This window comes from Silurus aristotelis, assembly GCF_946808225.1.
Source record: "Silurus aristotelis genome assembly, chromosome: 9".
Lineage (NCBI taxonomy): Eukaryota > Metazoa > Chordata > Actinopteri > Siluriformes > Siluridae > Silurus > Silurus aristotelis.
The window spans coordinates 3,377,177-3,390,098 of record NC_139582.1 but is presented as its reverse complement, the minus strand read 5'-3'; the positions used below and the strand labels follow the sequence as shown (position 1 = coordinate 3,390,098).

General features: G+C 36.6%; 2 protein-coding genes across 2 annotated transcripts in view; one reads left to right on the top strand and one right to left on the bottom strand.

Annotated features, from left to right (window-relative positions):
- Window positions 1–1,067: 1,067 nt before the first annotated feature.
- On the bottom strand, window positions 1,068–8,021 carry cd44a (CD44 molecule (IN blood group) a). The gene is made up of 5 exons (XM_083550051.1): window positions 7,828–8,021; window positions 2,907–3,530; window positions 2,708–2,785; window positions 2,519–2,597; window positions 1,068–1,648 (listed from the first exon to the last, which is right to left on the bottom strand). The coding sequence occupies exons 1-5, from the start codon at window positions 7,886–7,888 to the stop codon at window positions 1,459–1,461; spliced, it is 1,032 nt and encodes a 343-aa protein (XP_083406177.1). The 5' UTR covers window positions 7,889–8,021; the 3' UTR covers window positions 1,068–1,458.
- Window positions 8,022–11,873: 3,852 nt separating this feature from the next.
- apip (APAF1 interacting protein) overlaps window positions 11,874–12,922 on the top strand; it is a 15,307-nt gene continuing 14,258 nt past the window's right edge. The window contains exon 1 of the mRNA XM_083550076.1: window positions 11,874–12,048. Within this exon, the coding sequence (XP_083406202.1) occupies window positions 12,001–12,048 (48 nt within the window). The 5' untranslated portion in view covers window positions 11,874–12,000. The remainder of the gene's footprint in view (window positions 12,049–12,922) is intronic.

Here is a 12,922-nt window from a genome sequence, read left to right as displayed (position 1 = left end):
ATTATGAAGGTGTGCGTGCTCAGGCAGGGCCTGAGAAAACACTCGTTTTGTGTCGTTTAAGATTTGTATTTATATGTTATTCTGAATTTACTAAATAAATGTTCATAAAACATTACCTTGAATGTCGATGTCGAATGTTTCCTCTATTTTCTATGTTCAATTGTAAAAAAAAAGAAAAAGAAAAAGGAAATTCTTTTTCTTTTATGTGTCCTTCATTTTTGGGCTCGAATAAACAAGAAAAAATGCATATTGCTCATCAAATTCTTTATTTCTCAACACCAAAGACAGCGTCTCATCCACCTCACCAACCAGACGGGATCGAAAGACAAATGTTAACAAAGGGACCGGTAGAATTACAATTTCTCATGTTTTTGTGTTTCTATGAATATACAGTTCTTATACATCGTACATCATACAACTATATAAGGACAGGGTTTTTTTTTTTCACAAACAGGTGTATTATATATACAGTACAGACCAAAAGTTTGGACACACCTTCTCATTCAAAGAGTTTTCTTTATTTTCATGACTATGAAAATTGTAGAGTCACACTGAAGGCATCAAGGGCTATTTGACCAAGAAGGAGGGTGATGGGGTGCTGCGCCAGATGACCTGGCCTCCACAGTCACCGGACCTGAACCCAATCAAGATGGTTTAGGGGTGAGCTGGACCGCAGAGTGAAGGCAAAAGGGCCAACAAGTGCCAAGCATCTCTCGGGGAACTCCTTCAAGACTGTTGGAAGACCATATCAGGTGACTACCTCTTGAAGCTCATCAGAAGAATGCCAAGAGTGTGCAAAGCAGTAATCAAAGCAAAAGGTGGCTACTTTGAAGAACCTACAATATGACATTTTTCAGTTGTTTCACACTTTTTTGTTATGTATATAATTCCATATATAATTCCACATGTGTTAATTCATAGTTTTGATGCCTTCAGTGTGAATCTACAATTTTCATAGTCATGAAAATAAAGAAAACTCTTTGAATGAGAAGGTGTGTCCAAACTTTTGGTCTGTACTGTATACAATATACAGTATATAAACTTCATGAATGCCAAATGCAAGTAGGATTTGATTGTTTTGTGCTTGATGATCTAAAAATGATATTTTAGTACACAGTACTTACAAATGCTAATAGCAATAATTAGGAAATAATAGCGTAATAGCGGTTCTTAAGAGTTTAATAACTAGCAATTATCTGGTGATTCACTGCAATTAAGTCAACAGTAATTCTCCTTAAATCAAAACAGTTTAATAAAGAAAAAGTGCAACTTCATGCTTGTGATTAAAACTAAGGAAGAAGTAAAGAAATACGAGAAGCTCGTTAAAGATGAAAATCGGCCCGAGCACTGCACAGTATGAGCTCGGAGAAAATATCCAGCTATAAAAAAAAAAAATCACTTTGGTTTTTAGCTCATGTTTGGTTAGTGGTCAGGGCTCAGGGTTCTGTTTCACAAGTTCTACATCAGATATTCCTTTTCTGGAGTTTCTTCAATGCTGATGATGGCAGAGTCCGTTTTGCTTTGTATGCTCATGAGCGCCACCTTTTCCCTGTCTGACAGCGTGGGAATTGATTCTTTGTTATATTCCTCTTGCTTCTTGGACTCTGTGGACTTGAGGTTGAAGCATTGGCTGCTGGGTCCAAACCACCTAAACAAAAACAAAAGATTGAATGCATTTGCAGCGACTTTTATCTTATCTTGCTCAGGGGCCCAGCAGTGACAGCTTGGTAGTGCTGAAGACTCACAACCTTCTGACCTACAGTAACACTTTAACCACTAGGTTACCAGTCCCACAAAGTATTATGACTAGTATTAGCAGCAGCAGTATTATTAGTAGTAATTTTTCAAAAATTATTATTAGTAGTAGTTGTAGTAATGGTGGTTGTTTATTACTATTATTATTATTATTATTATTATTATTATTATTATTATTGAACTCACTATTTCATTTATTATTATATTATTTATTATATTATTATTTATATTACTATCATTATTATTATTAGTAGTAGTAGTAATGGTGTTGGAATTATTAATATTATTAATATTATTTATTGTTATTTTCGTATTAATTAATTAATGAATTATTTTATTATATTATATTATATTATATTATATTATATAGTAGTTGTAATAGTGGTGGAATTATGTTTATAATTATTTAATTAATATTAATTATATATTTAATTAATATAATTAATATTATTATTATAATTTTAACTATTCAAATAAGCAGGCTAATTATTTAAATATGTAAATTTTATTTATTATATCTCAACTATTAATTGATACTAACAATAAAAGTTGTGAAATGAACTGTATAGAGTGGATAAAATGGCTTGTGAATTCCATTACAGCAAACAACTATAAAAAATTCCTAGATTCCCTGAGGGAATTTTGTAGATATTCTGAGAGAGACTGATTTATGGCCTTTCTAATTTATATCAGTTATCATTTATAATCTTTATAGTCATGTAATGCAAATGTTAGCATATGTTATTCTGTATGAAACACATACATGTCTTTGGTGGCGATCGCGACAAAAACGCAGATCACAGCTAGAAGCGTCAGGCATAATGCTAAGATGAGCAGCCAACCTGAAGAGAATGAACAAGAGATATAGATTACATTAAAAAAGCATAAAAAAAAAACAATAAAACAAAAATAATGAGGAATAGTGGCACGCAATGTTGTTTCATAGACTCACTAGGTGTGCCTTCTTTGATTGAAGGTTTTGGATCATGTCCCGGAATATTAATGAGTCGGGATTCGGGCTTAGAAGTCACTGCACAGAGAAAAATATCAGTTGAACTTTAGATTTTAGAACTTAGACTTTCGATTTCATAAAGATCTGCTGAGCAAGAACATAGTTTGTAGCGCATAAAAGTGAATAGATGATGGAATACCTTTCTTTGCAGGATCTAGACTACCTTCGTTCACCGTTTCTTCCCCAGCTACGTTGTCGATTTTTCGTTCCAAAATTACATCTTCTACAATCACGCTTGCCGTCGTTGTCAGCTGATTTGGAGTAGGGTCTTCAGACCCGATCTCTGCTTCTTTGTCCTTTTCTGATAAAACAAACATACGTGTAGAGATGGTGCGATCTCCAAAGTGAGTGGTGGGAGTGGTGGTGAGAGGGAGATCCTTGTCTCGCGTTTCGTTGAGAGTCTCGAAAGGCATTCCTGAACCATCCTCGAGAGCCAGTTTAGGAAGGGCTGCAGAACCCTCAAATTGCTCTTTAGGGAACAATGTATTGGTTTGGATTGAGGTAACGGCCACAAGTTGGTTTGTATTTTCACTGGTGAGCTCGGGACTTGCCTCTGGGGTTTTGGCTATGGCTGTCTTTGGCAGATTATCTTTCTGAAACTGGGAATGATTTGCTTCTGGGTTTTGTGAGTCATGGGTAATAATGGCAACGTTATTATCCTGGGCTTTCTCAGTTTTGGTTGGCTCTTTAGTAGCAACTATAAAACCGTCAGCCGTTGCCTCTTCAATGAATTCTGCATCTGGTTCAGGATTTGCAGGCAGCCCTGTGTAAAAAAAAGATTCAATTACATTATATGGATAGAGAACATAAAATGACCTGCAATTGAGTAACACACTATCAAACTATCGCAGATTCTACACTTTACCCCGAGCTTATCCGTGCTTGTGATCAGCTAATATCAGAAATTAGAAAGAAATGATGTTCTTCCCCTACAGAAAGTAGGAGCCGTTACGCTCTCTTTGCCGTCCTCTCGAATATATTATGAATATTTAAACAATCTGGAGCGTAAGTTGAATTCTTTTTGTTTTTAATTAAGACTCAGCCAGTGAACTGTGAGGATGATGAAATATGACTTTATATCATTTGTTTGATCTAAATTTTATCTGGAGAATTCCTAAAGTAACAAGAAGGTCCTGTTCAAACATGCATTTTTCAGAAAGCTCCAAGTTTCAGGGTGTGTTGAAAGAAAAATATTGAGCTTGGTGGTAGGAGGTGGAGGCTTAGTGGTTAAGGCGAAGGGACTTTGGATCTGGAGTTTTATGACTTCAACTTCAAGCCACACCAAGCTGCCATTCCTGGGGCCCTGAGCAAGGCCCTTAACCCCTATAGTTGCTTCGTTGTATGATTGAGATAAATGTAAGACGCTCTGGATAAGTGTGTCTGAGAAATTGAACCTAGAAATGGACACAGCGGAATCTGATATTAACCCTGCTGTCTTCATGCATACCGTAGCTTACAATGAAAATATAGGCTAGACAAAGCTAGGTTTCTCATATCAGTGTTATATATAGTAAAAAAAAGTCTCGTATATTCATATCACGCAGGCAAGCTTTGAATAAATTGAATTTGGTGATTTTTTTTTAGTGGGGGAATTTTATGGGTCACACAATTTTTCTGCCGGAATTTGAAGGCGATACTCGACTCAGAATTACTCAAATTGTACAGCTGGAGAATTCTGGAAGAATAAAACAAACAACAACAACACACAAGACGTCTTTCTTAAATGAAATTTAAATCCTTTTACAGAAAACCTCCCCGGCCCTTGTGCAAACTTTCCACAAACTTCGTTACGCACTGTTGCATAACGATTGTGAATTGCAGGTTGCCGCCAGAGCTGCTGTTCAAACTGGAATTAAAGCAGCGCTGCAACGTGTCTAATCAAATGATAGAATACATGTTTAATTGTGCAAATACGTGCATCAGGATTTACTGATCTCCGCATCATCACCACCATCGCCACTGTTTGTTCTCAGACGGGAACCTGACCCTGTGTAACTTGAGAAGTTTTTTCATTTGAATGAGGGTTCTGGCTGCTTAAATCACTTGTGCTGAACTAAAACATGAAATATGAACTGAGGTATTTTTTCCATGAAAACCTACAGTTCACACGTGCTAATTGCATATTAATTCATGTGTGTAAGTATATATAGTCCAGGCCACACTGTATGTATAACACACATTATATTATATTACGTATTATACACTTTATGTATAATACAGAGTGTAATATCATATATGTGTATATATATTTACTTTATCACTGTTAGCCTAGTCTGATATGAACAGTTTCTATTTAACCAAAAGCACTCATGGTTTCTTCATCTCCTATATAAAAGCTTTCCAGTGAAACGGTCATATCCGTAATGTACACACAGTCTATGAGTACATACACACTGTGATTAACAAGGACTCGGGTATGTACTTTGTTCTGGCACGTTTTTGTCTTGCAAAAATAAGATGCATCTTGAGAATAAAAAAACAAAAACGAAAAAAAAAACATTGGATCATATCTGATTGGAGATTTCACAAATCTCTTATGTCATCCTGTGGACCTTATATATATATATATATATATATATATATATATATATATATATATATATATATATATATATATATATATATATATATATATATATATATATATATATATACAGTGAGGAAAATAAGTATTTGAACACCCTGCTATTTTGCAAGTTCTTCCACTTAGAAATCAAGGAGGGGTCTGAAATTGTCATCGTAGGTGCATGTCCACTGTGAGAGACATAATCAAAAAAAAAAAATCCAGAAATCACAATATATGATTTTTTAACTATTTATTTGCATGATACAGCTGCAAATAAGTATTTGAACACCTGAGAAAGTCAATGTTAATATTTGGTACAGGAGCCTTTGTTTACAATTACAGAGGTCAAAGGTTTCCTGTAGTTTTTCACCAGGTTTGCACACACTGCCGGAGGGATTTTGGCCCACTCCTCCACACAGATCTTCTCTAGTTCAGTCAGGTTTCTGGCCTGTCGCTGAGAAACACGGAGTTTGAGCTCCCTCCAAAGATTCTCTATTGGGTTTAGGTCTGGAGACTGGCTAGGCCACGCAAGAACCTTGATATGCTTCTTACAGAGCCACTCCTTGGTTATCCTGGCTGTGTGCTTCGGGTCATTGTCATGTTGGAAGACCCAGCCTCGACCCATCTTCAATGCTCTAACTGAGGAAGGAGGTTGTTCCCCAAAATCTCGCAATACATGGCCCCGGTCATCCTCTCCTTAATACAGTGCAGTCGCCCCCTGTCCAATGTGCCAAAAAACACCCCCAAAGCATGATGCTACCACCCCCATGCTTCGCAGTAGGGATGGTGTTCTTGGGATGGTACTCATCATTCTTTTTCCTCCAAACACGTTTAGTGGAATTATGACCCAAAAGTTCTATTTTGGTCTCATCTGACCACATGACTTTCTCCCATGACTCCTCTGGATCATTCAAATGGTCATTGGCAAACTTAAGACGTGCCTGGACATGTGCTGGTTTAAGCAGGGGAACCTTCCGTGCCATGCATGATTTCAAACCATGATGTCTTAGTGTATTACCAACAGTAACCTTGGAAACGGTGGTCCCAGCTCTTTTCAGGTCATTGACCAGCTCCTCCTGTGTAGTTCTGGGCTGATTTCTCACCTTCCTTAGGATCATTAAGACCCCACGAGGTGAGATCCTGCATGGAGCCCCAGTCTGAGGGAGATTGACAGTCATGTTTAGCTTCTTCCATTTTCTAATGTTTGCTCCAACAGTGGACCTTTTTTCACCAAGCTGCTTGGCAATTTCCCCGTAGCCCTTTCCAGCCTTGTGGAGGTGTACAATTTTGTCTCTAGTGTCTTTGGACAGCTCTTTGGTCTTGGCCATGTTAGTAGTTGGATTCTTACTGATTGTATGGGGTGGACAGGTGTCTTTATGCAGCTAACGACCTCAAACAGGTGCATCTAATTTAGGATAATAAATGTAGTGGAGGTGGACATTTTTAAGGCAGACTAACAGGTCTTTGAGGGTCAGAATTCTTGCTGATAGACAGGTGTTCAAATACTTATTTGCAGCTGTATCATACAAATAAATAGTTTAAAAAATCATATATTGTGATTTCTGGATTCTTTTTTTTTAGATTATGTCTCTCACAGTGGACATGCAGCTACGATGACAGTTTCAGACCCCTCCATGATTTCTAAGTGGGAGAACTTGCAAAATAGCAGGGTGTTCAAATACTTATTTTCCTCACTGTATATATATATATATATATATATATATATATATATATATATATATATATATATATATATATATATATATATACACACACACACATATACACACACACATATACACACACACATATACACACACATATACACACACACAGTATATATACATATAGGTCCACAATGAATATATATATATATATAAAATATAAAATCCTAATTTAAAACGACACGAGTGGCGATTTTATGTGACTAGTTTTTCTCCCCATCGTCAGTGTAGCGCTTTGGGAATTTGTATCTACCTAAAGGTCACGCAAAGGTTTTGTTATAGAAATCTGTCCGGTCCTTGGAAATGGCACGACATCCTAAAAAAAAAAAAAAAAAAGCCAGATAAGCCATGTTCCATTCACACTCCATCACCGTTATCCTTTAGTGTGATTTTCACTGGAGTTCCATTCAACCAAAAGCAATCATGGTTCCTGCAGATCATTCATACTTGTGACTGTACATCTCCTATATAAAAGCTTTCCAGTGAAACGTTCATATCCGTAATGTACACACAGGCTATGAGTACACACACACACACACACACACACACACACACACACACACTGTGATTAATGAGGACTCGGTTATGCACTTTGTTCTGGCACGTTCTTTGTCTTGCGAATAAAAGAAGTGTTTAAAGATTAAAATAAAAATATTTGGGATTTGATTTCACAAATCTCATGTTATCCCGTTGACCTTGAACCGGACTCATATATGAATAACGTTTTTTTTTTTTATAAATTACACACAACATACATGAAGATTACTCACCTTGAGATTCCTGAAATAACACCAGCCAAGATGTGAACATGAGAAATAAAAGAGAGTGCATAGTTAATGCTGTTGTTGTGTGTGTGTTTGCACGTGTGTGTGTAAAATGCGGTCTATAAGCAGTTCCAGAGCCAAACTTCCCAGCGCGTGTGTGTGTGTGTGTGTGTGAGTTTGAAAAGTGTAAAAGTGTGCCTCACCTCTTTTATAAATTTCAGTCATCATTTCGATGACACACTATGAGGCAATATGGGTGGTGCGAACGCAAACACACCCAGTCTAGTAGTTTACTTTTCCCTTTCTCATCTACCTGATCACTATCATTAGCTCACCTTGGAGACAGTGTTACACTTAGGGCAGATTATGTGGATCTTCACATACGTCAAAACTCATCTCTCTGTGAATCCCAGTGGTGAAGTGGAGTTAGTGAAAGCTTGGGTTGGATTTTCTCAGAACATTTACATATACAGTTAAGGCATTTGGCAGACAGCTTCATCCAGAGAGACTTACATTTATTTCATTTATACAATTGAGCAGATTTGGGGTGGAGGACCTTGTTTAGGACTGGCAGTTTAGCATGGCTGGGATTTGAACTCACAGCCTCCAGATACAAAATCTAATGCGACCACCTTCCCATTACAATACATTAGCTACCACTCAAGAGCCAAGGTAGTTCTTTTATTTTTTTTGTACTATTGTTTCCTGTGTTTATGTTTCTTACGCCTAGTGAGGACCTACGTGTGGACGCATGCCTTGTCATGCGATTGATCGATTAAGAAGGAAATGAAATTTAAGTAAAAAAAAGTCAAGTTAACACACATCAGGTGCAGGTGGAGGTGGTTTTATTGGTCTGGAAGGCAGGCTTCAGGCGTGTTGAATCAGTCAGATGTTGAAAGTCTTGATGACTCAGGTAAAACCACATTGCTGCCAATACGCCTCTACTTCCTGCCTGCCTTGTACGGCATTGCCTCTCACATGGGAACGGCTTTAACACCAACCTGCTGGCTCTTTATGAAAAGTGCATGTGCACAACTCTTTAGAAGCGTACGAAGGTATAAAGTGAGCTCATCCAGCAAGTTTAGACATCCAATTTCTTCAGAAACAGCAAGATTAGTTTAGACAATTATGTTTTATTAGTATAAGATAATGACACCACAACACTCGTTCACGCAATAACACGTTTATGTAACGTGGTACTTTGTGCTTTTATTGCCACATACGGTTTCACCACTTTTTGAATAAAATACAAAAGATTCTCCTGATTAGTGTTTTGTTGCTCGTCGACTGGGACCCTCTAGATGGAAATTATCTTTAGCACAATCCCAATTGGTAAAATGCACATTTCATCATTTCTAACTGGGTATAAATAATGGGACAGATTTTAGTCTCAAGCTGCAGCTTTCTCCTTTATAATTTGTATATCATAACAGTTTCTTGAACAATTAGGAAGCTGACAGATCTACTAAAAACAGGATATTATGGAAATATGGAAATTGGCCATGAACTATAAGGAAAGCAGCTGATTCATTATAGAGATGAACATTACAATGGGATAGAAGGTAGGGGTGGTTCTGAAGTGTGCAATATCTAAACAGAGAATAGATGATTAGATTCTTTTGGATAAACAAAATATTCAAATTTGAAAATTGACCCAGGCAGATTTAATTTAATACATATCCAAAGTTCTCTTGAGTTCTCTGTTATTGGAGGCCATGCTGAACACCTGGGGAGGGTTTCACATGAACAGCCTAAAGATCCATAAAGGTAGTGAGCAACTCAAGAAATTTAAGAATGGATTTAAACTGTAATTAATATCGTCTACTACCACAACGCCTCAGGATCACAGGTTGCATTAAAGCGCCCATCACCGCACACCTCAACAATGATGGAACTGTAATGAACGGAAATTCGGTGTTGAGGACGAGGACGGGTTCTGTTTCGGGTCTGGTTCCTCTAGAGGTTTCCTCCTTTTATCATCTCAGAGAGTTTTTCCTTGCCACAATCGCCACTGGCTCACTCATTAGGGATAAACATACAGTTATGAGGAACAAAATTGTAAGCAGTACATTTATAGATTCTTTTTTTACAACTTTTTTTTATGTAGGCAATTTTCAGATGTGAGTCCCAAAAGCGGGGGTGCATCCTAACAGGTTAAAGTAAAAATCCATCTTTAAAGACTTATATACATAGATTTCTGTTTGTTATTGGTACTGAAAATGCGATTAAATCTACTAACGAGGCGGATGCAGAAGTTCTTTTATTCTTTCTGTCTCTACAACTCTACAATTTCTCACAACTTCCATGGTAATACCTTTAATAACACAATAAGTCTTGAATGATGAATGATGAACTACTTAAGACCAGACTCTGTCATGACTCAGCACAACTGTGTCATATTACACAGTATTGCACCTCAAGTCCAGATGTTCAGAACAATTCCATTGTTATCAATGTGATATTTCTATAATACAACAGATTAATAAGTAGGAATGACTAAGATTTTAGTCGCAATATGTCCAAATCTTGGTCATGCCTGAAAAAAATTAGTATAGGACCATGTTAGGTTTAGAAATTATTTCCATATAACAAATTTTTGCTATAATACAGTCAATAATATATGGACAAAAGACCACTATTTGGACACTTGCATAAATTTGGAACATCAAATTCCACATTTAGTCCCTATTTTCCTATTTTTATAATACACTTCACTCCTCTGGGAAGATGTTTCACTAGATTTTTGTGTGTGCTTGTGGAGATTGATGGTATTGAAGTAGGTGAGGTGAGAAAAAGCCTGGGGTTCAGTAAGCGTTCATATTCATCATGTTCAGTAGGGTTGAGGTCAGAGCTCTATAAAAAGCCACTCAAGTTATTCCATTGTAACGCATGTAAACCACACTTTATGTACAGCGGCGTTGCCATACTGAAACTGGTTTGGGTTTCCTAGTTGAAGTGAAGGAAAAATTCCATGCTAATGCATTTAGAGATATTATATACAATTGTATGCCTCCAAATTTGTGCTAAAAGTTTCTGGAAGAACCACAAATCGTGTCCCAAGGCTTTTTGTCTATGTAGTCTCTCTCTTGGAATCCTACAGATCCAATTGCTTACAAGCTAGCAAATGTTGCATATCATTCTGGAACATTCGACATTTGCTATCCTGAGTAATTCTTCAATAGATTTAGTTAATAGTTTAACATTGTTCAAATATTTCGGATGAGGAAAGAAGGGTTTGTGTTTGATAAGAGAAGTTAACAATAAAACCTGGACATTAGTCAGTTCTGGCAAAATTTCTCCAGGCTATCTCATTACTAAGCAGTTCAAAGCCCATTCATGACAGCTTGGTGGTAGTGCTGGGATTTAAACTCATAGTTTTCAACATCCCTACCACTGAGCTACCACTTCCTAAAGATCTCATTATGAATAATGGATGTCCTTCAGTGCTCCATTCTCCTTTACATTAGACCTTTTTGAGGAAAGTTTTCTATAGTTACACACACACTAAGAGACCTGTCATTCCATAAACACTCTGATTAAACTATAGGGTTACACTTGTACTCTTGTCACAGCTTCTGATTTTTAAGGCCTGTTTACTAAAATGTATTGAAGAAAAATGTATGGTATTACATGCTAAAATGTAGTGAAGTTAAAAAAGAAAATACATTTTTGGTAAAGTACCGTATGTGAAATTAGGTCCTGTACTTATATTCAGTTATGATGGAGAAGTATAATATAAAAATATGAAGGATAATTGTTATAATTAGGATTTTTCCTTCTCCCATACAACACCATTATAAAAGTAAAGGCGCTAACAATGTCCACATGTGACACCAGTGCTTCACATGAGCCCAAACTTCTCACAGGAATGAAATAACAAAGATACAATCAATACAACAAATTAGCACCAATAACACATTTTCCGACGTATTTTATTTATTTGAGTATAAACTTTATTTAAGAAAAAAGGAGGAAAAGTCTTAAGATTAGCCTGTGTATGTATATATATACACTCCAGTGCAGTAGGTGGCAGTAAAACGCTAAAACGTTTGACAGTCAAACACAATCGATTCGAAAAAGAAGAAGTGCTTCATGAAGTACATGTGACTATTGCGTTGGTTTTATTTTGATAAAAATTCGACTAAAACTTCGTTTTTAAGATTTTAATTATTGATATTAATGATGTCATCCGTCACAGATAAAGGAGACGATATGAGTGTACCACTGGTAAGCGGAAATAAAGACATTTACATTTGTAAATATATATATATATATATATATATATATATATATATATATATATATATATATATATATATATATATATATATATAAAATGTTCTATCAGTAAATATGTAAACACGAGTTTATGTTATTAATGTCAAGTTGCAGCCATTTAAATTATAATCACTATTTCCAATTGCTGTTACTATACTATTAATATTATTATTTAATGTAAACAAAAAAAAATGCATATACAGTACACACACACACACACACACACACACACACACACACACACACACACACACACACTGTTCAGGTATAACATTATGACCACCTGCCTAATATTGTGTTGGTCCCCTTTTGCTGCTAAAACAGTTCTGATCTGTCAATCATTACCAGCATGAACTTCTTCAGCAGTTTGATCTACAGGATCTCGTCTGTTGGATTGGACCACATGGACCAGCCTTCTTTCCTCACGTGCATCAATGATCCTCGTTCCCCACGACCCTGTCGCCGGTTCACCACCGCTCCTTCTTTGGAGGACTTTTCATAGACCACTTCAGACCAGAACATCTCACAAGAGCTGCAGTTATTGGAGACACTCAGACCCAGACGTCTAGACATCACAATTGGTCAAACTCGCTTAAATCCTTACCATTTTTCCTGCTCCTAAGGAAATGTTCACTTACTGCCTAATAAATATATCCACCCACTAACAGGTGCCATGAAGAGATCATCAGTGTTCTAATATTGAAATTATTATTAAAGTAATGAAAAATGGGTGAGCTTTGGGATGGAAGGGACAAGGATCAAGCTCTGATGTCTAGACGACTGGGTCTGAGCTTCTCCAAAGGTGTGCAGTGGTTACTACCTA

What these genes read in the sequence shown, in the direction of transcription:
- cd44a (XM_083550051.1), bottom strand. Translation starts at nt 7,888, where the DNA reads ATGCACTCTCTTTTATTTCTCATGTTCACATCTTGGCTGGTGTTATTT. An exon ending in AATCAAAGAAGGCACACCTA is followed by an intron (nt 2,598 to 2,707) that starts GTGAGTCTATGA and finishes CATTCTCTTCAG; the next exon opens with GTTGGCTGCTCATCTTAGCA. An exon ending in GCGATCGCCACCAAAGACAT is followed by an intron (nt 1,649 to 2,518) that starts GTATGTGTTTCA and finishes GTTTTTGTTTAG; the next exon opens with GTGGTTTGGACCCAGCAGCC.